The sequence below is a fragment of the Strix uralensis genome, chromosome 2, assembly GCF_047716275.1.
Source record: "Strix uralensis isolate ZFMK-TIS-50842 chromosome 2, bStrUra1, whole genome shotgun sequence".
NCBI classification, from domain to species: domain Eukaryota; kingdom Metazoa; phylum Chordata; class Aves; order Strigiformes; family Strigidae; genus Strix; species Strix uralensis.
Window position 1 is genome coordinate 7,483,153 of NC_133973.1, and position 25,571 is coordinate 7,508,723.

At 41.1% G+C, this 25,571-nt stretch overlaps 2 protein-coding genes across 8 annotated transcripts in view; one reads left to right on the top strand and one right to left on the bottom strand.

Moving 5' to 3' along the window:
* The first annotated feature begins 76 nt into the window (after positions 1-76).
* On the top strand, positions 77-8,881 carry FAM162A (family with sequence similarity 162 member A). 2 transcript variants are annotated; one of them, XM_074854124.1, is made up of 5 exons: positions 77-255; positions 1,212-1,337; positions 3,651-3,759; positions 6,907-7,015; positions 8,628-8,881. In XM_074854124.1, the coding sequence occupies exons 1-5, from the start codon at positions 240-242 to the stop codon at positions 8,721-8,723; spliced, it is 456 nt and encodes a 151-aa protein (XP_074710225.1). In that variant the 5' UTR covers positions 77-239; the 3' UTR covers positions 8,724-8,881. The 2 variants fall into 2 exon arrangements, with proteins under 2 accessions (XP_074710225.1, XP_074710232.1); XM_074854131.1 differs by lacking the exon at positions 77-255 and adding an exon at positions 573-740.
* Positions 8,882-14,457: 5,576 nt separating this feature from the next.
* KPNA1 (karyopherin subunit alpha 1) overlaps positions 14,458-25,571 on the bottom strand; it is a 54,126-nt gene continuing 43,012 nt past the window's right edge. For 4 of the 6 annotated variants that reach the window (XM_074854101.1, XM_074854082.1, XM_074854091.1 and 1 more), the window contains 3 exons: positions 19,976-20,103; positions 19,054-19,232; positions 14,458-17,478 (listed from right to left, as the gene is read on the bottom strand). In XM_074854101.1, the coding sequence (XP_074710202.1) occupies positions 17,291-17,478; positions 19,054-19,232; positions 19,976-20,103 (495 nt within the window). In that variant the 3' untranslated portion in view covers positions 14,458-17,290. Of the gene's footprint in view, positions 17,479-19,053; positions 19,233-19,974; positions 20,104-25,571 lie in introns of those variants that run through there. The other 2 variants (XM_074854071.1, XR_012626798.1) reach the window with 2 other exon arrangements.

A 25,571-nucleotide genomic window follows, 5' to 3' on the forward strand; every position in this document is an offset into this window, starting at 1 on the left:
TGACGGGCGGGGCGGGGGGCGGGGCCTTGATGGAGCTGCGGGGCGGGCTCCGGCGGCCCCCTCAGAGGCGGGCCCGGGCCGCAGCGCGGCGGGGCCGGCCGCGGTGCGGGGTCCGCGCGTTCCACCGCTCCTCTCCAATCGCAGGCCCGGGGCGGAGCGCGGCGCCGGCCCAGCGGTGACATTGAGGGGCGCCGGGCCGGGCCGAGGCCGCGCGTTCCGCCGGGGCGTGAGGCTGCGCCATGTGGGGCCGCGCCGGTGAGTGACTGCGCCGGGCCCGAGCCCCGGGAGGCTCCGGGACACGGGCTGCCCGCCGGTTCGCCCTCTCCCCAGTAAGGCGGTGGGCGAGGCGGCGTTGTCAACCCCGAGGCGGCCTAGCGGTTTTTTTTTTTTTAAAAAAAAAAGATTTCTGCCTTTTTTGCCTTCTCTGAGGACCTTGAAAAGGGTTTGGTTTCGTTGCGGTGGGGGGGTCGCCTATAAATGTAAATTTATCTTTTTCAGAGCTGGAATGCATTATGCCTAGAAAATAAAGGGCAACAGTTCCTCATAGGAGAGACCTTTTCAGCCAGCATAAAGAAGAAAAAGAACTCGCTTGATATTTTTTAAAGGGCCCTTTTACCTTTCAAAGTTGTTTTTTGCTCCCTCGGAATTTTTTCATCATATTAATTGATCCGTTACAAGCTCGCTCTTGAGCGTATGTTTTCATATATACGGTGCCCTGTCCTTTTCTAATACACTAAACAGTAGGTATCTCCGTACGGCAAGATTCTGCTTTTTTGGCTTATTTCTTGACTCTGTCAAGTCTGTGACTTGCTTTTGGGATGTGACAAGATTGGTAGAATGATGGTGTGTGGTCCTTGAAATAGCACTGTCCAAAGTATATCTGAAGCATGTAAATAGATAAGTTCCTTGAAATTGTCACATGCATTGTGTTTTTAAAATTGCTTGTAGGCTGTAATCGTGCATTCCTGTTTTTCTCAATAAGGTTAACGGGCAAGCTCAAGTCATAACTTATAGATAAGCTTTAATTTCTTTGGTAGGCTCTGTTACAACTAAATCTGTTGTTTCTTGATAATATTAGATTTGTACCTATTGTTTTTCTTTCTTCTTGTGTTTAAGAAGCCCCAAACACTTCCATTTAAAAGCTAGTATTCTCACTTTCCACTATTCTGTGTTAGATTTGGCTCTGTTGCATCCTCTGCTTTCTCTTCCAGATAGGGCTGTTAAACTGCTGGGAAGAAATATTCCCTCAATTCTGAGGATGACTAAAGGAGTGGATCCAAAGATAAGCAGAAGGCTTTGTATTAAACCCCAGGAAGAAGGTCAACTTCAGCCAAGAAGTAAGAGTTTTTGATAATGATCATGCTATGTTTCATGCCACAAAATACTTAGATATGCAGGCTGCAATCATCTGAACAGGAATTTTTGGCTGATGTAGATGCTAATGTCCCTGATTTTGTGAGAGAGAATTCTCATCTTTATACTGAAAAACTCAGCATTAAATTTAGCAATAAAATCTTGGTTTTTAACAAAGCTAGGGGCCAGTATTTCTTCTTGTGACAATAACACAGCTTTTGCTTTGTAGTAGGTCACTGGTATCTTATCTGACATGCAGTGTTACATTGAGGCTCTTCAGCTGTGCTCTAGAACTGACTGTTCAACCCCAGAGTAAACTGTCGATGTCTAGGGATGTCGGATGAGCTAAAATAACGTCTGCAGTTTTTCATAGTACAACCAGCTGCAGCTGTTCACAAAATTGAATGTGCCCAGCAGAAGAGAGTCAGTCTGAATTGTTGGGTTGGTTCACGTTTGAAGGTGGAGTTGGTCAGGTAAAGCTCAGGCCATGAAACAGTGTTTCACTATATATGGGACAGTTAGGATGCTCTAATCAGGCTTACTGTGTAATAAGTTCCTGTCATGGCCTACCGATGCTAGATAAAAGGAGCATACAAATGTGAAGCATTTTGCATGCTTCTGTCTTAAAAACATCATGCAGCTGTACTGGGTAACAGCAAAGCTCCTCCTAACAGCGCGGTGTCTCCAGTAGTGGCCAGTAAAGGAGTTCCCTTACATTTCTGTGAAGACTAGTAGGAATGGTGACCTACTGCAAGTATCTAAGGAAGAGGGCAAACATAACATAGTGTTTCTCCCCTACACTGCTGTCCCAGCGGTGGCATCTTTGTGCTCAGTAGTCCTCACTGGATTTTTCTTTCATAAATTTGCCCAGTCTCTTGAGCCTGGATGTATTTTTAGCATCCACATTCTCCAAGAAGGAATTCCTCAGCTGAACCATGCTGTGAGAAAACAAGTACAGTCTTGTCTTTGTTTTTGAACCTGATGCATTCTTTTTTTCAGTCTGATGTTCCTTTATTCAGTACCCTTTCCAAAGCAGGACTTGTTCCTTATAACCCACGCTCCCAATACCACTTCTGATTCTGGTGTCCTCTGTTGTGCTGAGGGGAGCTTCAATTACTGCTTTTCCAGGCCAAAGGCTCTCAATCAGTGATACTGTTTCTTACATGGTGGCCATTATATACCTGTGGCCATCCTTACCAATTTTCTCTGTGCCCGTTCTATTCCAACTATTTCCGAGATGAGGGATCAGTATTTCACGTGCTTTCCAAAATGCTGGAGTCACGGTTTTATCCAACAGCATAATAATGCTTTTGTGTTGGCCTGTGTTCCTAATCATTGCTAGTAATGCTGTTTCCCTTTCTGACTATTACTGAACATTTTGCCAAAATCTATGAAACCCTGAGGACTTACTCCTCAGCAGTAATGGTTAGGTTAGAGTCGGTCATTTGTACGTGAACTGGAATTGCTTCCTCTTTATATACGTGGGGTTTCACTGGCCATCTCATTAACTCAGGATTCTGAAGCCCTGTGGCTCTTTGCACCTAGCCCTCTTCTTTGTTTTTGAATAACTTAGTGTTGTCAGCAAACTGTATATCCACCCCACTTCCTAGATAATTCATGAATTCACGAGACAGCACACATCCATACAGGTTACCTCCCATTGTTTTAAAAAAAAAAAAAAAAAAAAAAAAAAGCTGTCTATCTTTGCACTTTGTTTGCTAGATTTTCATGGTATGCTTCGTATGGAAACCTTCCCCTATTACATTCTCAATATTTTGTATATGGAGTTTGAAAGACTGAGCTGAAAACTGAGGGTCTGCTCTTTGCCTATGGTCATCTGTTTGTTTATACCCCCAGATAAGATAAAATCTTACACTGCCTGGAAAAGTTAACATTTTGTGATGTAATGGTGCAGCATATTGGCTTGTTTGTAGAAGTTCCATTTGATTTTTATTTTTTTCTAAACTAATTTAAATGTAATAGGAAAACTGTATCATAGCACCTTAGGAAGCTTAGATGCTGGAGCAGGTTATGCAGATTTATAGAGCTACAAATATACAGGTCTTGGGCAAGCTTTGGCTTTCCCTACCTGGCCTCAGTTTAATCAATATTTACAGGTTTGTTAATCTGACTGTGATATACTTTTTGTTCCCTAACCAACTCTAGCAATCACACTTAAAATTCTGCATTGCTCTTCCTAACTGGTTGCATTACACCTGTGGCAATTCAGCTTCTCTGACTGTTGTTTTTGGTGGTTGTTTGGTTTTGTTTGTGCGTTTTGTTGGATTTTTTTTTAGGTCGGTCTCCTTTGAGGGTGCCTGGACACAAGCCTACAGACTGGGAGAAAAGATTTTTGTTGTGGGCAGGCCATTTCAAAAAACCAGAAGATATACCAGAGACTGTCTCGTAAGTGCCAGTTTTGAAGCTGTAAAAGAGACATTGTCTACACAGGAATAAGTTACTTGAACGCAAGTCCAGAATAACTTTTCTTCAATGGAATGGGTTTTCACAGCTGAAAATTCTTAACGCTGCTGTGTTTGGTGTATCGTCTTGTAGATGAGATGACCTGAGCAATTCTCTTTTGCTGAGGTAATATATCCCTTTGGCTTTTTTTCTGAAGGGATGACTAGCATTTATAAGTTGTTTCATTAGAAAAACATCACAAACGAGTTTATACTCTTCTCTCCCAATCAGAAAAGCTTTTTGCAAATGTTAGTGCAAGCATTTTCTAGCATTTTTCTTTATATGTCAGTCTCCCATTGTGTGAAACTTTCATGATGTAGGTATAAAATAACTGAAACTCATTTAAAAATATCTATTAATGAATGTCTAGAGGGCATGGGCCAACTTTCTTTACTCTTGGAATTTAAACTGACAGTGGAAATACACAGTCAAAATTTCCCTGTTACTGGTGGAGTGCAAACGGCAGTGCTTTGCCCTGTGTGAAAAGTAGAAAATAAAACTGGATGTTCTAGCTTGCCTGTCTAAGGTGAAGATCAAACTTAACAACAGGCAATTATTAGTTTAAAAAACATTCCTGGTGGTAGTATAGTTATCTTTTAAAACATGCTTGTAATACTTTTAGATATATTTATTTATTTAAATTAAAAAGATAGAGTAAATCTTGTACTACTTGGGTAAAGAAACTATGTAGCTGCCTTCTAAAAGATACTCTTATTTGTTTGGATGTACTGTATGGGAATTGAAAATCCATCCGTGTATCTTGAGTTTCTTCTAAATGTATCTCAATGGATAAATATTGTAAAAACAAATTCTTCAATGTTGTATTGAATCGTTTTTCTTAAAAATACATTTGAAATACATGAAGGCATACATTATTAAAATCTATAGTCAGTTCATATATTTTTGCATATCAAACACTTGTTATGAGTGTTTTTAAGAAAACAGCGGAGTGATTGAAGCCATTTCAATGGTTTATTGAAAGGACAAACCGACTTCTGATAAAAGCTGACCGTTTTTGCAAGTGCATAGGGGATTCTTGTTTTTATTTAGGCAAATAGTTCACTCAAAGCTGAGAAGACAATTGAGAACTATAAAAGCACAAAAGCTCATTTTCCAGTTCTGAGCTGAATTAAGAGTGGGTTGTAAGGGCTTGTGATAGAACTCAATAATCTTGCACGATGTGGTGATCAGAAGTAACTCATTTATTAAACAAACGTTAATCTTAGCCACTGAATTGATTTAAAATGCAAACCGTGTTCAGGTAACTACCTTTTCCTCTTGTGTATTCTAACACATCTAAGGTACTTCAAAAAATACCTAAGTTTTTAAATCTTATTTCTGTGCATTTCAGCTTAATTGCAGTCTGCACCCAAGTTGTTCGTTGCAGATTATTAGCAAAAACAATTAACCTGGAAGCTAAATGTAGCTATTAGTTTCACGGTAGATGGATGTGTTCCCTATGATCAGAAATCTTGTACTCTGATCGATATTCTGAAACAGTGATCAAATCACTTGCCCTCCTCTTGAAAAACAGTAGCAAAACTCTCTTCAGTTCTTGGGCCCCATGCAATTTACCTTGTTGAACTATCATGGATCCTTCAGTATCTTTTCTTCCTCCAAGTATAAGGGTGAAAATGTCAGAAGATTCCATATTCACTCACATTTGTGTACAGTGATAATTTCCCAGTTCCATTAAATCCACTGCCCATGTTAGTTTTGAGGTTTAATTATGTAGTTTGATGCATTTATTCTTTCATCCCATAATGTTGATGCTTTTCTAGTCATTTGTAACTTTGTAATGTGCCAAGTTTAATCAGTGAGAATGTTAGACATCCTTGAGAAGGGAGTCAACTGCTCTAAATTCTGCAAGGGGAGTTAAATATATAGGGTTATTGTGGAAAGCACATCTAAAAGCATTATGCTTCATTGGCCCTTCTTGCATTGGTATCTCTAATATGAACTTTAACTGCAACTGAGATGTCATTTGGATACAATGATAATTTTCAGATGACCTAACATGATTTTTTTGTTTTAACTCATCCCGTGTACAGCTGGAATGCTTTAGTAACTGATAGTCTTCTTGTGGAAGACTTCTGGTTTTTAAAAGGTAACAGTAGACTAGGCAACAGGTTTCCCAAAGGAGTAGTATAGCTACTGGTGTGGCTAGATAAGCCCCCTAAAATAAAAAAAAAATAAAAATTTAAAGGAGTCCTCTGTCCAAAGCTGATGTTGGAAAGCTTACAACCCTCCATGCCTCCTGAGTTTCTTAGGAAAACAGATTACTTGAAGACTATTTACTCTAGCAGGAGGGAAGTGGTAACCACTGCTCTTTTACCAAGTCCTATTCAGAATTTCTGAGCAGTATTACCTTCAGCAGCCAGCGTGTAATCTGTAGCACTATCAAATCCTGTAGTAGAGGAAGCGTTCTTGCTGGAAAATAGACTGCATCATAAATGAAACTATTCTAAAGTTCAGGCAGAAAGAATTGCTAAGCTATGATAATGCTTCCTTCCACCCAAGAAACTCCAACTGTTATGTATTTTATTCCTGCTGACAAATGGTTTTTACCATGCTTTGCCACTGAGGGAAAATGCATGTTTTACAATGTTAACTACACCACAGTTCTAATATGGATGGAGTGTTCCCTGGCTTTGCAGATATTGGAAGGTGGTAGTGAGCACAGAGGGAGCTGACATGAAGAAAAACATCATATTAGTAAAACTATCCCTCTCTTTTTCCTGTCCTCTCCATAGTGAACATAGGTACTTAAATAGTGCAGCCTTCCTCCTCTGCATTGCAGTCAGGTGGTCTGGAAAGGCACTATGGTCTCTTAACAATTCAATACCCAAAGTTAAAAATATTGGGGTTTTTTCCAACTGCGAGAGGAACGCATTTGTGACCAAGTATCTCCCAAGGTAGCTGGGGATCAGCCTTTCCCATTCTTGTAGAATCTTTTTGTGAAAAGAGCCAAGTACCATTAGCATTGTATGAAACTGTATAGATAGCATGCTAGGAGAAATTAAACAATTAGCCAGATGATTTATTTGGGTGTCTGATAATGAGTCTGTTCTTTTATTATTATTTCTTGAGGATTGAAACAATCAGAGCAGCAAAGACCACACTGCGTGTGAAGTTCAGCTACGTAATGATTGTCTTGACAATAGTGGGATGCATAGTCATGGTGATTAAAGGGAAGCAGGTAAGTGCAGATTTTTGGCTGGCGAGTGCAAATCAGTCTTCACATAAACTTCTCAGTCCCTCCTGTCGATTTTTAGTATTGTTTTGTTTGGGTTTGTGGGCTGGGTTTTTTTTTCATTTTATCACTGAGCAGAAATTAAAAATAAGTCCTCCCAGAAGTGACCCTCATTGATTAATTCCCAAGTCAGAAAAGGGTGATGGCACTGTTAGACAGCATACACTTCCCTTAAAAGGAAAAAAGAAAACTCTTTTTCTCAGTGCAATACTGAATTTTAGCTTATGTTGGTTTAACCCCTTAATTTTGCTGACGGGCTGCCAGAGTTCAAAAGGAAAGAGCACCTTCTGTTGTGAGGATCTGGTAGGCAGGTAAATGCTCCTTGGGCCCTATTACAAATGCCTCTCTACACACTGCAACACTCTAGAATCAATATAATGGAAATAGCAAATGAGTATGTTTCTCCACAGACAGACTTGGTAATTCTTAAAAGTCTTTTTAAACAGTGACGCGATGGTCAGTAATAATTCTGTGCCCTTTAATTGCGTTAGAAAATAGTCTTTCTTGAGTGTGGATGGAACAAGTTTCCCCAAATTATCATTTGTTGAATTGAAAAACTTTCAGAGAAAAGCTCCCACGTCCTGTAGGTGCTGAACATCCTTCACTGGTGTAGAATTTGGCAAGACGCCGAAGAAGTTCAGCACATGGCAGAATTAGGTCTACAATTTAATTTGCATCATATGAAGAGAGTAAGCGTAAAGTTAAGATTCCAAGTGCAGCAATGGTTAGTCATGCTTTAATTTTATGTGTTTTTTAACACAGTTGGTGAACTATTAACCTTGAGGTATTTCTATAAAGAAGCAAGGAGCGCTTTGTGTGTACTGAAGCCAAGCTAAAACCTCTCAGCAGCATTACTCTTAAAATCAAGGAATGTGAATATAATCTGTGCAGACTGTCATGTTACTTTGGATAAAAAGCACAGTGGTAACAGAAAAAGAGTCCACTACATTCTTTTAAGCATGACTGGAAGCAGAAAACCCTCAGCTTAAAGCATCTATATGGGCAGAAACTTATTTGTATGCTGCCTTTCTCTGAAGCAGTTCTTCTGATGACATTAATGTTCAGATCTTGTTTCTATAGACCACTAAGTGTTCCAGAGAAACCTTAAAACTAGTAACAGGGTCTCAACCCCAGCACTGTGAACTGTTGAAGTGTCAAGTGACGTTTCTGTCAGCATTTGCCTATCAAAATGAAAAGGATGCAGCACTCTGGAACAAAACAGTGGAAAGGTTTTTCCCTGACTTTAGCAGAAGAGATCAAACACTGACAATTAAATTAATGACCAGATTAATGACCAGTATTAAACGCTGACCAGAAGCACAGAATGTATCTCCTAGTGCCTTAACAAAAAGGTTTAATTTATTCCCAGAGAAGCAATGAGTTTTAAGCCAAAATTGTCTCTGGATGTTTTAACACTCTTTCTCTTCCTGGCATTAAAGTTGACAGAACTGTGCCTTGGTAAGGACAGGCCAGGTATTTTGTAAGCTATTGATTCAAGTTTCATCTCTGTGGTCCTTTAGGTGACAATTACTGCTCTTGCTTTGTCACTATGTTGTAGGCTGTGAAAAGGCATGAATCTCTCACAAGCATGAACTTGGAGAAGAAAGCTCAATGGAGGGAGGAAGCTACTCGGAGCACATCTGCTAAACCTTAGAGGAGGACATGAAGAGACCAAGGACGGGGGAAGAAAACCTGAGTCCTTTTCAAGCACTGGAAGGAGGATATAGTTACATCTGTCCTGTATGTTAGTTCTGTACTCTCATGTTAAGAATGAATACAGGATCTTGTAATCAATAAAACCAGAAATACCTATTTTCTTTTCCTAACAACTTGCCCTTTCTGCCAAACTCTCCTCTTCAGGGTTAGCAGAACAGGACAAGTGAGCAAACTAATAAACAGAAGAGTTGTTTCCCACATGTGCCATGCACTAGACTAGGCATCTTTTAAAAGACCGCAGGAGCTGGACCTGAATTCTTCATACCAATCTCCTTTAGGAACTCTTACGCTCTTACTTAGAAGAAGACAACTGGGACACAAAAGGACAGCCCGTTAGGTTTCTGCTTGTACATCCATACTTGCACCAACAAAACACCTTCACTGGGCGGTCATCTGCTAGCACTATCTGGGGTTCCTTCAAGGCCCCTCCAGTAAGAATGGTGCTGTATGTAGTCTATATTGTTACTGGGGATATACTGGCTTCAGATATTCCATATGTTCCTCTTTGTGCAAGACAATTCTATAGGGAGCCCTTGGGTCAAGAATAATTGTATGACCTGCATTAACATCACTAAAATGATCAGTTATTAGAAAAATCTGCTTACCTGTTCTAGGTCCAGTATATTCTGGCTGCATTTGTGTAAGTGAAGAATCACTTTTGGTGAAGAACTGCCCTTTAATGAAAAGAGGAGGGAGGTAGACAGTGAAGTGTCTAAGCACCAGTGTGTTGCAAATGACAATCTACGGTTTTTACACCAGAGCTGGCTCTGATGAGCAAATGTCCAAGGTAAGGGAACAGAGATGACTATTTTGAGGAATACTGAGCAACAGCTTCAACCTCTGCTATCAGATTTACTATTTAGAAGCACATGAGTATGAGAAAGTCAATCAGGCATTCCTGCTCTCTGCTGCAGAGTTCTTTTTTCCAAGCCTTTTAGATTTATTTGCATTTTCCCCCCTTTAAGTCGTCATCTGTGCTTTCATGATACAAGCCCACTTAAAGATCATCCGCCTCAAGTTTTAAAAGCAGCAGACTCAGTAATACCTGCAAAGAACAACTCCCAACAGTCCTATTTCTGGCATTCATCCCAGAGGAGTCACTTACTGTTCACACTGAACAGCTTGCAGCAACTGGAGACAGTATTTTTCCTCCTTTCAGTTCATTTAGAAGGAAATGCGGATTGGAACTGTCAGGACTGCTCAAAACTCTGTTCTTTCACAGGGCTGCCTGCTAACTGGCCCTGGGGACTCCAGATTTAGTCAAGATTTAGTTTATGAACTTCCTGATACTGGGAGGCAGATTATTTTTCTTGAAACTTTCCTGATTATTTTTGTTGTACTACTAAAAATTAGTCCTATTGCTGAATAAGTTAAAAGCCCTACCAAAATGCAGGGTAAATCTTGTCTTTATACCTGGAAAAGAGAAGCAGTAAGGTATGTAGTGCAGTCCTCTCTAGCACTTTGTCCTTTAAGAGCTAGAAAATAGCTGCTGCAGTCCATCTTTCTATGAATTGTATTTCTGGGTACCACTATTGACAAGATCTAACCAATCAAACAAGCTGTGCAGTCATTCCACCACAGAAGTTGCAGCCTTCAGGTGATGCCACACCTGTCATCAGTCACAGATTCATCGAGGTTGGAAAAGACCCTGAAGATCATCCAGTCCAACCATTAACCTCACACTGACCGTTCTCAACTCCACCAGATCCCTCAGCGCTGGGTCAACCCGACTCTTCAACCCCTCCAGGGATGGGGACTCCACCCCTGCCCTGGGCAGCCCATTCCAACGCCCAACAACCCCTTCTGGAAAGAAATACTTCCTAAGAGCCAGTCTGACCCTGCCCGGGCGCAGCTTGAGGCCATTCCCTCTTGTTCTATTGCTTGTTACTTGGTTCAAGAGACTCATCCCCCCCTCTCTGCACCCTCCTTTCAGGTAGTTGTAGAGGGCGATGAGGTCTCCCCTCAGCCTCCTCTTCTCCAGACTAAACCCCCCCAGTTCCCTCAGCCGCTCCCCATCAGACCTGTGCTCCAGACCCTGCACCAGCTTCGTTGCCCTTCTCTGGACACGCTCGAGTCATTCAATGGCCTTTTTGTAGTGAGGGGCCCAAAACTGGACCCAGTAATCGAGGTGCGGCCTCACCAGTGCCGAGTCCAGGGGTAAGATCCCTTCCCTGTCCCTGCTGGCCACGCTATTGCTGATACAAGCCAGGATACCATTGGCCTTCTGTCTGTCTCTGTAATCATTGCAAGTATGCCGTCAGTTAAGCAGAGCAGGCTACCACAGATGTGTCCACTCATTTAGTGCTGAATGCAAGTCACACGTAATTCCACCGCAGGTACGTGAACGGATCTTCTGTGCCAGCTCTGGTTCTTTGCCACACCAGTGGGCACACAGGTGGGAACCAAAAAAAAATCTTCCCAGATTGTGTGCCTGCGCTCATGTATGTATTTAATGAGAACAAAAAGGAGACTGTTCAAACTACTTCAGGTTACCATGAAGAGAAACTTGTGATGTGATTTATGCTTGGTGACTGCAGAGCTTAAAACCACGCATCTCAAAAGTATCCCCCTTTCAATAAGCGCCTCTGAGTGCACTCTGTTCATGGAACTGGGAGGTACCTCATCTAGTTTTGTAAATAAAACTATACAGACTCATGCAGCTGGTAAAGTCTTCCAAATAAAAACATGTAAAGTATCACTTAGAAAGCAAAACCTCAGAGCAGCAACGGTCGCCAGTTTTTCATTTTACTTAAATTTCTATAAGCCTTATGCCGTTAACTGAAAAATTGAACTCTGGTTCAGTGATTTGACAAAAGCTCCATGTAGAAATCACATATCCTTTCCTCTGTCACACTGATATCACCACCATTTCAGTATCTCCCATTAAAAACTGCATTGCTGCGCACCCTGTGTTTTCTTTCAGCTTCCACGTAGGCTCCAGAGTCTCAAATAAAAGCCTGAGCCACTGGGCTTTGTGCTGTCTCCAGCTCACTCCCAACCACTGCAGTATTTTCTTTGCAAGTAGTTGGGTCCTAGAAAAATGACGTAAACCTTTCTCAGGGAGGCAACGAAAGAAACCACCTCTTTCCTAGTGTGATGGCTTCCAAAAAAGCACTTCTAAACACAGACAATGGTTAAAAAACCAGCACACGTTTCTGGCCTAAGCAGCCAATCTAGCTGACTGGAACTTCTTAATACACCTCGGATCACCTAATGAGCTCACAGCTTTAGCCTACAGACTTTTAACAGTGCCTGATGGAGAGGAACATAATAAGCCCTTAACCAGTATTTAATTTTCTTTCTCTCCTTTGGTCTGCAATAGCATTCATGTTTATTCAAAAAAGTCAGATTATCTATCCTATAACCATACGCCGTATCACTGTACCTGTTACAGAGGCAACTGAAAGCTCCTAATGCAACGATCAATCCAACAATTCGAACAGTGTCTCCAAAGAGCATGCAGGATCCCTACGGACGTGGCCATAGCAGTACACAAAGAGGTTTGTCTATTTTTCTGCTAAGATTCAGAAGCAAAGAAATCATACTAAAGCTGGCCCAGAGAGGCAAACTGCCCAGAGGTAAGCCAGCTGTTCTGGAAATCCTGGGAGAAGCAGAGAGGTGTATTACCGGGAGCACTGTCACATGTAGGACCGGGTGGTGCAATTTGGTTCTTCAACAGCCTCAGTGCCGACAGTTAAAAGAAACGCAGGTTCAAGAACACGGAGGTTTTCCGGGGTCACTGCTTTCCTCCCTTCCTTTAAGATCAAGTGAAGGGACTTTGACCACCAGTACTTGGTTCGCATCAAGGAAGCAACAGAGGAATTTAAGAATAGGCCGAAGTCTCTAAGCAGCAGTTGCCTCAAATGATTGTTTGCGTGTGTGGTGTCTTCCAAGGAGTCCCAAGCACCGGTCCTAGCTTAGGTACTGAGCTCTCAATAACCTTCTGCCCCATCATCTGTTGTATCTTCCTGAATCCAAGAGAGTGGCCCTGCCTGCCACGTTCCACTGGGAACTTTACCGACAGAAAGAACGATAGCTCCTGTTCACCGCCCCAGCAAATACACAACTTAAAAAGCATTATAAGTCTGTGGACAGGACTGCTGGATAGCAACTCCGGGCAGTCCTGCATCTTCTTTTCTCTAACACCCAGTTTAAAATTAGACATTGTTAAAACCTGAGTGTCATAGTTCCACCTCGTTACTGACGCGGTAATAAGAACTCACGAGATTCCTGGTTCTCACTAATCACAGAATCATCGAGGTTGGAAAAGACCTTGAAGCTCCTCCAGTCCAACCATTAACCTCACACTGACCGTTCCCAACTCCACCAGATCCCTCAGCGCTGGGTCAACCCGACTCTTCAACCCCTCCAGGGATGGGGACTCCCCCCCTGCCCTGGGCAGCCCATTCCAACGCCCAACAACCCCTTCTGGAAAGAAATACTTCCTAAGAGCCAGTCTGACCCTGCCCTGGCCCAGCTTGAGGCCATTTCCTCTTGTCCTGTCACTTGTTCCTTGGCTCAAGAGACTCATCCCCAGCTCTCTGCACCCTCCTTTCAGGGAGTTGTAGAGGGTGATGAGGTCTCCCCTCAGCCTCCTCTTCTCCAGACTAAACCCCCCCAGTTCCCTCAGCCACTCCTCAATCTCTTCACCTTAGCAGCCTGTGGGGCTTTTGCAAGGTGCTTAGATTGAATCTCCACAAGCAGACAGAAACAAATGTGTTCATTTCAATTTTTAGGATAAAGGAAGAAGAAAATAAGTGAGATCACTTTTCTGGCACTACTCACTGCATGGCAGAGCTAAGAGAACCCAAGAACTCCAACAGCTCCCTGGCCTATCCTCTACACATGAGACCACGCTGCCTCCTACTTACACACAAAACAAGAACTGATTATTCAAAACACAGTGTGACCTTCACAGAAGTGGAAGCTAGAGGCGTTCCCTGAGATAGGTCCTGTCTGAGCAGCAGCACATCCTTCACGAAAGCAGAGAATACTGGTTTCAATGTTTCTAGCACAGGACATAACCCTTGTTACTCTCATGTCAGTCTAAAAAAGTGCCTCGTTTCTCATCGGAATGGAACTTACAACCTTTTTACAGTTCTTGCTGTTTCCAATTTTTTTTGCATCCTTTAACCGCTGATAGCAACACTGAGAGTGTTCCTGTAAAAAACTGTTTCACCAATGCCAAATATAAAGTTAATATAAATTCTCCATTTATACTAAAGATTTCTTTTTGTACCTGTGAGCATTACACACAGAATCATGTTAGGAAGCAGTGTTCAAGCGATAATGTGTAACAATCCTCGTAATCTTTCAACGGCACTTTTCCTCCAAAACAGAGTCCTTCACCTGTGGCCTGAATGTTATTTATTAGACGGGTAACGTTACACTACACATTTGGCTCTATTAAAATGCAAATATTTTACTTGCCCTTGGCTTACAAAGTAATTCTGATCAGTCTGTATCAGTGAGCTGTTCTTTTCGTAATTCACAAGTCTGATCTCCCTTCCGTACTCATAATTTGCAGCCTTTGTTAGAAGTAGGTTTTGTTTCTTTTCAGCCTATTAACAAGGCTGAGTAAAGCAAGGCCAGGAACTGGTGGCTGGAAGATCCTGATGGAAATACACTCAATTAAGCGCCATTTAAAATTAAATTGAGACCTATGACTTAGCCACATTTTAATCCATTTAATGTGTGCCATGTTGATTTTTGTATTGTTTTAGTTTTCAGTCAAAATATTACGCAGTACCAGTCAAATGCCTTACACAGTCTAAGTATATATGACAACAACATTACCTGTGTCAACCAGGCCTGTCACTTCAAACAAACATACCAAGCTTAAAGATTTATACTTATCTGCTCTGAATTCACACATCCACGGCAAAAGTAACAAACACTGGCCAGGCTCCTTACACAGGAAGGCACACCATTCAGCTTAAATGGACTCTTTTTTAATTCACTCATTTAGAGGCAATTGTCATTATTTTCTTGGGGGGCAGGGGAGGGAAACGCCAATGCACCACATTGTTTTCACTAGCCTGGAAGAGAAAACACTTATATATATATAGATATATAGATATATAGATATGTATATATATACACACATATGCACGTGTGTATGTATATACGTGTGTGTGTATATATGTATATATACACACTAGTGTATATATACACAGAATATACATATATGAATATACAGAATATATGCACACACACTTTGCTCAGATTTGTTTACAAAATATGTAGCATTTTTATACCATCCAATAAGAGGTACATGATTTTAAACAAATCTTATAGAAATGACATGTTATTGGAAATTTACACGTAAAAAAATCCAGCACAAAAAAATCCAAAAGCTAAAACAAGATTTTGCTACTAATCAGTGCTTCTATCACCCTTCAAGAAAAGAGAAACACAGTTATTTTTATGTGATGTAAAGGCAACATTGAGGGGTTTTTTGCTTTTTTTTTTTAAATTAACCACCAAATTTAACCCCCTAAAATTACAAAGAATCGAAGTCCATTTACAGATCAAGTGCAGTAAACTAAATGTTCCTTCAGCACAAAGCAGCACTAGAGAAAATAACTGGGAGAGGGAAGGTGGAGGCCAACTGGCTTAGCTAGGGAGGCAGCAGGTGGCTTCTGCAGTGGCCACACAGGTCAGAGTCTCCATCCTGAAGCACAGACAGAACTGAAGACTGTATTTAAATAATGGTCACACAGAGCTGATGTTCAGGCCTTTGCCTAGCTTCTTTCAGCAGTTTGACAAGTGATTTCTATATTTTTATTATTCTGTATTCAATGGGCTGTTTTTACTTTTGCAGTGGCTTGTCACTGAGAGGAGTCACGAGGAGGATCTTGCAGACAGTTCTGCCACTAACATTTACCACAGGTACACGACGCTGCAGTTGTCGGTGGCAATTTTGAAATGTTTACATTGGACAAATGCGTGTTCCAAGCGTCCAAAACAGCTTGAAAGAACATAGCCCGATGCAGGGGGGAATCCATTGCATTTACAGAAATGGAACTGCCACTTTCAATCCCGTGGCATCTCCCCAGTTGTGTGAAGAGTTTGGCGTCCGTGTCAGCTGAACTCGGTGAGGAGTGGCTGGCCTTCGCATCAGATGTCTGTGATCCAAGCGGGTTGCGGAGCCAAGAACATGCTGCTAGCAGAAGGGCAGTCTGCAGCTGCGGGTGACAGCTGTCATGCAGTCAGCGATGCCTTAGAGATGTCACCTGTAGGAACCATGCGTTCCATGCTAATTCACCTGAAGTCCCGTAAACAGCAAGATAGGAAAAAATTAAATGAAAGGGCTAGGCAGATCTGGGCGTCATATTACTATCCTCTGAACGTAGTGTCATTTTAGTAGTTAAATACGGGGCTTGACCAGGAGGACTCTTATTTTCAGGTGAGCTGGCAGGAAGCTCCTGTCTTGTGAAAATGAAAAGGAGATCTAATGCTCCTTGTGCTAAGTTTTACAAATTAAGATTTCTGTATTCAGAAGGTAATTTTTCAGAAGGTAAATCTGTTCAAGTCACGCTGTGTAAAAATGTAAAGAGGCAGACAGGAATTTTTCAGCCGTTAACTATAATACCGAGGACCAGACTCTGGAGCATGAAGTCAGAAAGGGCTCAATTTTTAAGGAAGGCCCAGCTGCATCAAACTGTGCTGGCAAGCAGAAGTGGGGGAAGCTTCTCAGTTCTAGAAGCCCGTTTGGAAAGTCATTTCTGAGGAGGCGGTAAGAGTGACCTATTCACAGGCTCTTTTTTTGTGCATGGAGAGGAAAGACTGGGAAGGGTATACAAATCTCCACAGTGGTCTGCAATCCAGCTTGGGAGCTCAGTGTTCAGAAGGGATGGGGCCAGATGTGTTCAGTATTCTTAAGAACCAGAAAACACGTCCATTGCAGCCTGTTGTTGCAGGGGATAGAGAACTTACTCCATTATTTTTAACATGTTCTATATGCCAATAACCCCAGCTGGCACATACAGCAAAGTAGATCTATCGCATGTGAAGATTTAACGCATCTCACACGGCCATCCAAAGAGGCATCCAGGGAAGAATATGGGGAATGAATTCAGCTATGTTCTCAGAAAGTCTGAATGTCTCCCTGGACTGCAGGCACACACTGCAGCAAATACAAGAGAAAGGCAGCCATATCTTGGATGCCAGGAGTGTGAGGGCTAGTGGAGGAGGGATTATTTTCCTGTAATAGGAGCAGGGAATATCTCAAAGTATAGAAAGGTGCCTCAACTCCACGAAGATGACAGTGGAGAGGTTCAGAATCTAGAGGAAAAGGGTGATTCTGGTGACCCCTTGCCAAGGAGGGGGCATCCTGCCACAGAGAGCCAAAAGTTTTCCAGACGTATGTAAGAGCATGTGCACAAGGCAAGCAAATGAGCGCAAACAGGGTTATGGAAAACATTGAGAGAATCACTCCACGGGTGGCTTGTGGCTCGACAACAGGATCGGCTAAGGTAGAGGAGCACACAGCACAGGGGCACCTCAGAGCTGGAAGCCTTCCATGGGAGCCTCGCACTGCTGGAAGATGTACTGTTGCTGGTTGAGGTCCACCTGTGGGGCAATGCTGCTGTCTTCATCCTCTGTTCCAAAGTAGTGCTCAATCAGATCAAAGGCCTTCTGATAAATCTCTTGATTCTCATGGCTCTGCAGGAATTCAATCTTGTCCAGGCCTGCAGAGAAAAGAAGTACATAAAAGTTAAAGATCAGTGAAAGCATATGACCACCACCATTTTCAGTCTGTTGTGAACATCAAGTTCCATGACAATTCTCTCCCACCTTCAGACATAGCTTCGGGTTGACATAGCACTGAGGGATCTGGTGGAGTTGAGAACGGTCAGTGTGAGGTTAATTGTTGGACTAGATGATCTGCAAGGTCTTTTCCAACCTTGATGATTCTGTGAAAGAATGGGTGCCTCTATGGAGACCCTTACCCAACTTGTACTCTCTACAACCAAGGAAAACCAGGTTTAACTACAGAGTTCCCTGTTACTGTGTGATGTGTCTCATACTTTCTGTCTGCCTCTACCCTTTCACTCAAAAAATGAAATTAACAAGCTTGAATGTGTAAAGAACAAGGCCTCAAAGACTTTTTCTGAGGAGAATTTTAAGACCATGTTTCCTGAAAGTGTGTCATCACAGCGCTTTGTTTACAAGGACCATTGACTACAGAATCACGTAACTGCAAGCTGGAAGAGATTTCTAATAATCATCTAGTCCAACCTGCAGCCCTGCCCAGCACTGCTGCCACCACCAGATTAGGCCAGCTGTGTCTAGCCAAGTCTTCAAAACTTCCAAGGATGGAGACTCCATTACCTAATCTGTATTACATGTATATACAATGCAGTTAAACTCATGCAACCAGTTTTTGGGCAAACATTAAGCAGATGGGCAAACTCAGGCCTTGTAGTCAGAAACAAATGAATATAATGCAGCAAGCTAAACTATCTTTGATACCTAGGAATGATGCTACAATGAAATCCAAGTCTTATCACTCTAGTAAATCTCTAATACTGGGAATTGTAGTGGCTTTCTTGTCTGCTCCTTTTACTATGTATGAAGACTAGAGGAAACAATTCTCCAATACTCTATAGGCAACACTGACATGAAAAGGGAAGTTAAACCCTCAAAGCAGGCAAGAAAAAAATCCTATTCTGATCTAACTCTTCCCTGGAAGTCAAGGTAACCATGAAGGGAAGCATGGTTCAAGAAACCATTTTCAGTGATGCTATCCTCTTCTATACTGCTCTTAATATCACATTTTTATTAAGTACTAGAGAATTGACAAGAAAACTAACCTTAAGAGCAGCAGTACCTCAGAACTGAGGTGAAATCATGCCAGTACATGCCAGAACCTCAGCACAGCAAAGGCAAACAAGGAAGTTGCTGCTGTAATTCTACCGGGCAGCAGAGAGGGAAGGGAAAAGTTTGAAACCTGAGCAACAGAGCAGTGCACCTGGACTTTTATCTGCTGTGGAGTGAAGATACTGAGGCTGAATGACACCCAGAAGGCTCCCTCAGGGTCAAAAGAAATTAAGAAAAGAAGATCTGCACACACCATCTCTAATCTACATGCAGACAAAGATAATGCAAAAGATGGAGTACACTGGTAAATGGAGACTTGTCAGAGAATGGTTAATTTTCAGATAATAATGATGAGGAAATTAATAGAATTGCATCTACTGAAACTCTAGTGGGTTCCTGATCATCGCTTTAACCCTTGCCTCCCACAGACATTTTGTTCATACCATACGCTTCTTCAATAAGAGCGCAGTAAGGATTAATGCCCGTGCCACTGCGTTTGGACTCCTGCTCTCCAAGCCTCAGGATGTTCTCCAGCCCGTTCAGTGCTACTTGCACAATCTTTGAGTCCATTACTGTAAGGAGGTCGCAGAGTGGTTTGATGCATCCCAGTTCTACTAAATACCTGAAAAACACCGCATGGAATCCAGTAAATTGTCTGCAAAATTGTAATTGGTGGAGCCATTTAAGCACTTAGCATGAAGGTCTAAGAATCAAAACAATCAGATAAAATATCAATTTGACTTGAAGAAACTGAGAAATTATAGATATCTATTTGTATCTAGTCAATTCTGCTGAAACAATGAAAGTAACTTTAAAATACCTTCTCTATACAGAGAGATGAAATAATAATTTACTTTTGTAATATAAATTTATAATTCTATAACTATACTTTATATTTTATATTAATATCAACTATATTAATATTTCTATTTTTATTATTTTATACAAAACTGCATATACGCATAATGCACCAGTATAAGTTAAACACAAAAAACAGTGCACACGATGCCCTCGTCTGAGGGGCTGAGCTAGTCCTCTCCAGACTGCTAATGCACTGTTACACTGTACAGTGACCACTAAGAAATTAGTTTAAAAGTTGCATTTAGTTTTTTCAGATAACAGAAATGGTTCAATTAATTAAGTATTACAGCTGAAATACTTATGTGATTTCTCCCTGAAGGAAATGAATGGCTTATTCACAACTCACAACATTCACAACATTCAAAACAAAGCCAAGGTCTCTCTGGATACAACACTAGAAGCATACAGAAAGTATCTGTTTCTAGGTTTCTAGGTTATCAGTTGGATGTCTTGCACAAATAGTAATTTACTCAATTGCACTGAAAGGTTTGAACTATTTCGTACTTGATCTGTTCAGCAGAGCCTCCAGATGTTGCATTTGTGATTGCCCAAGCAGCTTCCTTCCTTGTCCGAAACTCAGCCGTTTGCAAAATATTTATAAGAGCTGGAAAGATGTGGGCATCTATGACTGTCTACAAAAATAAATGACATGTCAGGGTTATAATAAAAATCAGAAATAACTTCCTTGTCCTGAGCTAATTAATGTCTATGCTCAGCACAACACATTAAACAACGAAATGTTACTTATCATGGATCAAAAATCAGTTTTCAGATTTACATTCAAAACCCTAGTTATTGCCAGGGTCTGTGCTTATCCCAAAAGAATTCAAAACACATTCAGACTGAAGTGACTGCCATATATACTGTGTTACTTAATCATACCTTGACAGCAAAAGAATGCCATACTTTCCTTATTTTTCCAAGCAGTGAACCACTCAGCTATTAAGTCAGTAAACCACTAAGTCATTAAGATCCCTTAAACAGAGAAAAAAAAACTTAACAAGCCTGTGTGTCATACTGCATTTCCACTGGGTGAGACAACAGAGCAAAGCGAGAATGTAATTGTAAGAACTCCTCAAAATAAGCAAGCAACAACATATTCTTTCCTGGTGAAAAGACAAAGGAAAAGATGGTTTGGTACTATGGTTAACTGCTTGGCTCACCAAACTGATGTCAGTGAAATGAGTCAGCAACTCAAAGTTTCTAGTAACTTCTTCTGGAAAGAGCTTTTTGCAGTAAGACACAAATAAAACCAGTTTAGTTACACATATATGACAAGGATCCGAAACACTGTCATAAGGATCATTCATAGAAGGAAGAGTTCAGCAGTACATTTTTAAACTGCCGTTTTACAAATATAAGTCATCACAGAACTGATAAAGGCAAATTCATAAAAAGCCAGAGATCCTTTTCAAGGAGCTCCACAGAAGAAAGCTAAGATCAGATACAGCAAAAAGCTATAGTCAAGTCACGGTGTGGATGACTACTAGTGGGAAAAAAAAACAACAACAAACCTGTTTGATATTTCTTTTACCCTTACTGCATCCACACTGCACCTACTTTGTAAATCCATATCACGTATCAGTTGTACCAACAGTCCCATGAACACTGTCCTTTACCACAGAATTTGCACTTCTCGTAGAGCAGTCTGGGGCCCTCAAGGAAAACCACTCAAGACTTCCATCATGCCACGTTATATTAAATTTGTACTTTGCAAAGAATATATGGCAAAAAGTCCTTAACTGAAATTTTTGAACGTGAATGCTGGAAGTGGTAGGTCATAAACAAGAACCAGCTACTTCAGAAAGCCAGAAGATAAAAGAAAGTATCTTCAAAAAACAGAATGCATTTTCCCCCCTGACATATTTTACTGGGAAAAAACAATTTTTAAAAATATACAAAAGCAACACACTGTAAGGTTACGTGGAACATGAGAGCATCTGCTTCATTAAGGTTATCAGATCAAGGACCTTTTCAGCTCAGAGTGAGATATAAGTAAGGGAAGGTGATAAATAAAACACATGGTGACACAAACCTGATAGACAAGGGATAAGAGAGACAATCACAAAGAAGGAAAGACTCTAGTCACTAATTAATGGGCCATTAAGAAACTACAGGCACAGCTTTGCAGAGAGCCAGCCTGGACTTTGTAACTGATAAGATGGGGACAAGTGGGACTGTGCAAAACTTAGTAACAAATCTTTTCTTGACTATTTTACTGATTGAATTTGGGCCAGGAACTGGATCAGACCCTGTGTCTGTGGGTCTAGCAACTCGAGTGGGTGGGGGTGGAGGGGACACAGACTAGGGAGCATGTTTCTGGGGTGTCTAGAAAAGATTAATTCAGGGACAGCAACTGGTGTCAGACCTTGGGTGAAAGGGCCCCTGCACCTGGAGCAGTGATGGTCCCGGTGTCAGCCACTGGCACAGGATTGCAGTCCACACAGCCCAAGTGGCTGGATGCCAGCTACTGGGGGGACTGGGCTGAAGCTGAGTGAGGGCCTCAGACCCTCAGCTGGAGTGGGATTGCAGGTGACATGACTTATGTGCCTGGGCACCAGCTCTGTGCTGATTATCCACAAACATGGTGGTGGGAGTGGAGGATCACAGTGTACATAATTTGCTGGCAAACTGGACTAGACAGCAAGTAGGAGGCCCAGGATCCAGGTATGGCCAGAGAGCCTGTGCTCATATTCAAGGGGTCTGCAAACGTGGGGGATGCTCGAGACAAATCTGTGCATCTGCTAGCAAGAATCAAGCTGAACTACCCTGTGAGTAGGAGCCAAGTACAGCAAGTTAAGAGAGCTCAGGATCCAGCCATGGACAGCAGAAGGGCAGAGAGCCTACACTGATATTAAAGAGATCTGTGAATGTGCCTGTGAGGACATGTCTGTTTTCACTAGTGAACTTCAGTCCTCATCTGCTGGAGAGGAGAAAGGGGACTTCACATTCTACACTTCTGTTTTATATGAGTCCAGGTAATGCTATACAAGGGCGTTGTTGAGCTGGAAGCCCTTACAAAGAACAATGTGATACGGGATGTTAAGTATTCTCTGCCAAAAAAGCTTGATATAGATCTAGGATAGGATACATGAGGGCACTAAATCAAAAATCTCATTATCACTTCTTAAATCCTCTCCCCAAAGAAAATGTAATTTTACATGAGATTTATTTCCTTAGAGAGTGTCTTCTTAAAACCAACATTTTTAAGTACTAAAATCAGAGTAAGTTCCATGCTACCATGGAACTAAGTCAGCACATCTTGGCTGACAAGCAGTAACATACTTTGAGACTTCTTAATGCCAAAAAAAAGTTACCTTAAAATGTTTAAATTGAAACATGTAAAATAGTAGGAGAATACCAGAACAAAGGGAACTAGCAATGGGAGGGCAGCAAGGGGGAGAATCACAAAGATTGTTACTGTTTTCCTTCTGGCTCAATTTTGAACTCTTCAACGCAAAGACTGGTGGGTAAAATTACTCTCAGAAGAGTGGAGAAATGTGCCTTTGAACCTTTTCAGAGGGAACTTAATCCAGATCTCATTTCTCCTAGGTGAGTGCTCTTATTTCGATTTCTATTTAATTCTATTTCTTATCCTATTGTATAAAAGGCTACGGGCACCCTGTTTACTTTCAGCTCTACAGTGAAGCTGGCTATTGTTACCCAGCCAGCATGGGTTTAAAGCACCTCTCATAAGGCACTTCACTGAAAGAGACTGGCTCAAGAGAGAAGCAGATTGTCAGGTACTATATTTTTATGTTCCCTACTGCTTGACATGCAGCCTCCTCACCCTAAAATGAGTTTCAGTTAAAGGTACTTAATCATCCCTCTGTGCTACAGCAAAGTTTGTCAACTAGCCGTCTGCTGAGAGTTGAAACTCTCAGAGCTTAGATTAAAAAAAAAAAAACAACCCACAATCAAAACCAACATTAACTCAGAAAATAGTTTGCTTTAACCTTAATATCTTCACTAGATTTCAAAAGTCCAGTTAAGCTCAACAAGGGTGGAAACAATAAAACATTAATACAGAGAAAGTGCTAGCAGCATCTATTATTTACACCCTGTGTCTTGCAGCCTTGCCCACAGCAGTTATTCTTGAAAGCAAACTAGAATGACTAAGGATTCTTAGCTCTACGCTATTTTATGTGGGAACAAGTTATTGTGGAAACAGGTCACGTTTCCCTTTCAGTTAAATTCCTTCTAAGTGATAAAAAAGTAAACTGCTGAAATAGAATTTGGTTTTGGTTTTTTCTTGAAGAAAAGCAAACCTCAAGCAGAGCAAAATCCTAAAAGACTGTGGCAGGATGAGGTACTTAAAATTTCTGAGGATTTACAAAGTGTTAATTCAAATTACTTCACTTTTTTAGCATTACTATACTGTGTGTGCCTAACACGTGGAAGTGTGTTGAAGACTAAAGTTAATGTAGTGCATATAAAATGATCAAGATAAACATAGCTTCCAAACAAAATGAATACAGTTAAGGGATTTCAGTTCAACAAGATCTTCAAAAACATGAAAAATAAAAAGGAAATGAAAAAAATCAAGTTGTAAACTAGAATTGATGTACAAACTACTGCAGATCTCACTCTTTGTCACCTGTTCAAATGTTCCACTATTCCTCAAAAAATTAAAAGTGCCTTGGCCATTCATGAAAACCGTGGGCAACTGCCTCACACGTGCCATAAAGGATGTTTAAACATTCTTTCTGAGCAGCTGATGCATTGTTACACTCACATTTATGCCCTCTAAAGGTGACCAGAATTTTTCAAGTTTAACAGTAGGCCAGCAGGGTAACCAACACTTAAAGAAACACTCTAAAACCTGTATCCTTTTTAGCAGTTTTATATGGATTTTTCTATGGATTTTTCCAATCCAAATCACTCCTGTGCTTGCATGCAAGAACATACTAACACCCTGCGTCCAACAGCAGATGCACAGGAAAGTGTAAGCTCTAGTCATGTTTATTTTTCTTTTTCTGTTTAAGTATTCACAGTTGCAGCAGTGAGCTCCAGTTAGACTACACCTGTATGAGAAGATATGTGCTCATCTGTCCTAAACGCAGCACCTAGTAATTCTTTGAAGCTTCTTCCTTCAAGGATCTTGCTCAAAAAACAAAGAACCATCATTCCCCGTTCACCTTCTCAGATGTCTCTTGCATTGCTACAGCATTCTGCCACATCTCCCTTTGCTTGTCTCAGTCTGCTGAGCTGTTCCTCTCATGGAATCCAGTTGACATTTTATGGTTCCTCCTTACCATCCACTCTTCATCCTCTGAAGCTGGATCTACATACAGGGCTACAGTGCAGATTTATACTAGAACAAGAATAAGGATTCCCCTTTTGGTTTTTTTTTTATCCCTTTCCTGATGATTTTTAGTATTCACATTGGTTTTAGGCTGCTACTACTAGGCACTGAAGTGGTATCTTCAAAATACATTAGAAATCTCTTTTCTGCATAATAGGTAATCCAAAACCCAACATTTAATACATTAAACTAACACTGAAATTTTTCCCAACTGCATCCATTTGTATTTGTTGGAAATGAACTCCATCTTGACTTGGAACTACAAGTCTTTCAGAAAACTGAAACTGAATTTTAACTGAAATCTTAATTTTCAAATTTAATTGGAAATTGAATGGAATTGTAATGCTCAGTTCTTCAGCATATCTGGCCCCCACTTCTGAAGTGTCAGCTTTTTTGTGTTTGGTTTATTTATTTATTTATTTTTAATAGGCAGTATCCCTGTGCTTGTGCCCCTCCAAGGGGGTTGCCCGTTTCTTGGAAACATTCTGTCCTTATTTATTTTAATCAAGCTTCTTCACTTCACAGTATTTGATTTTTAAAGAGTGAAGCTAGGTAAAAGTGAATTTTCAGAGTTTTATTACATCTGCATGAAAGTTGAATCTAAATACATTGTTGTCACTGTTAGGGAGCAGGTCTTCAGCAGCAGTATATGAAATTAGCATTTTGAGCGGGTCAGTACCAAGTGAATTTGCTTCTCCTCCTTTGGGCTCCCATCAATAAATCATGGTATGCAAAAATACATACATACATTTAGTATGCAAGTGTTGGCATCATATGTCTACGTATGACTCATCC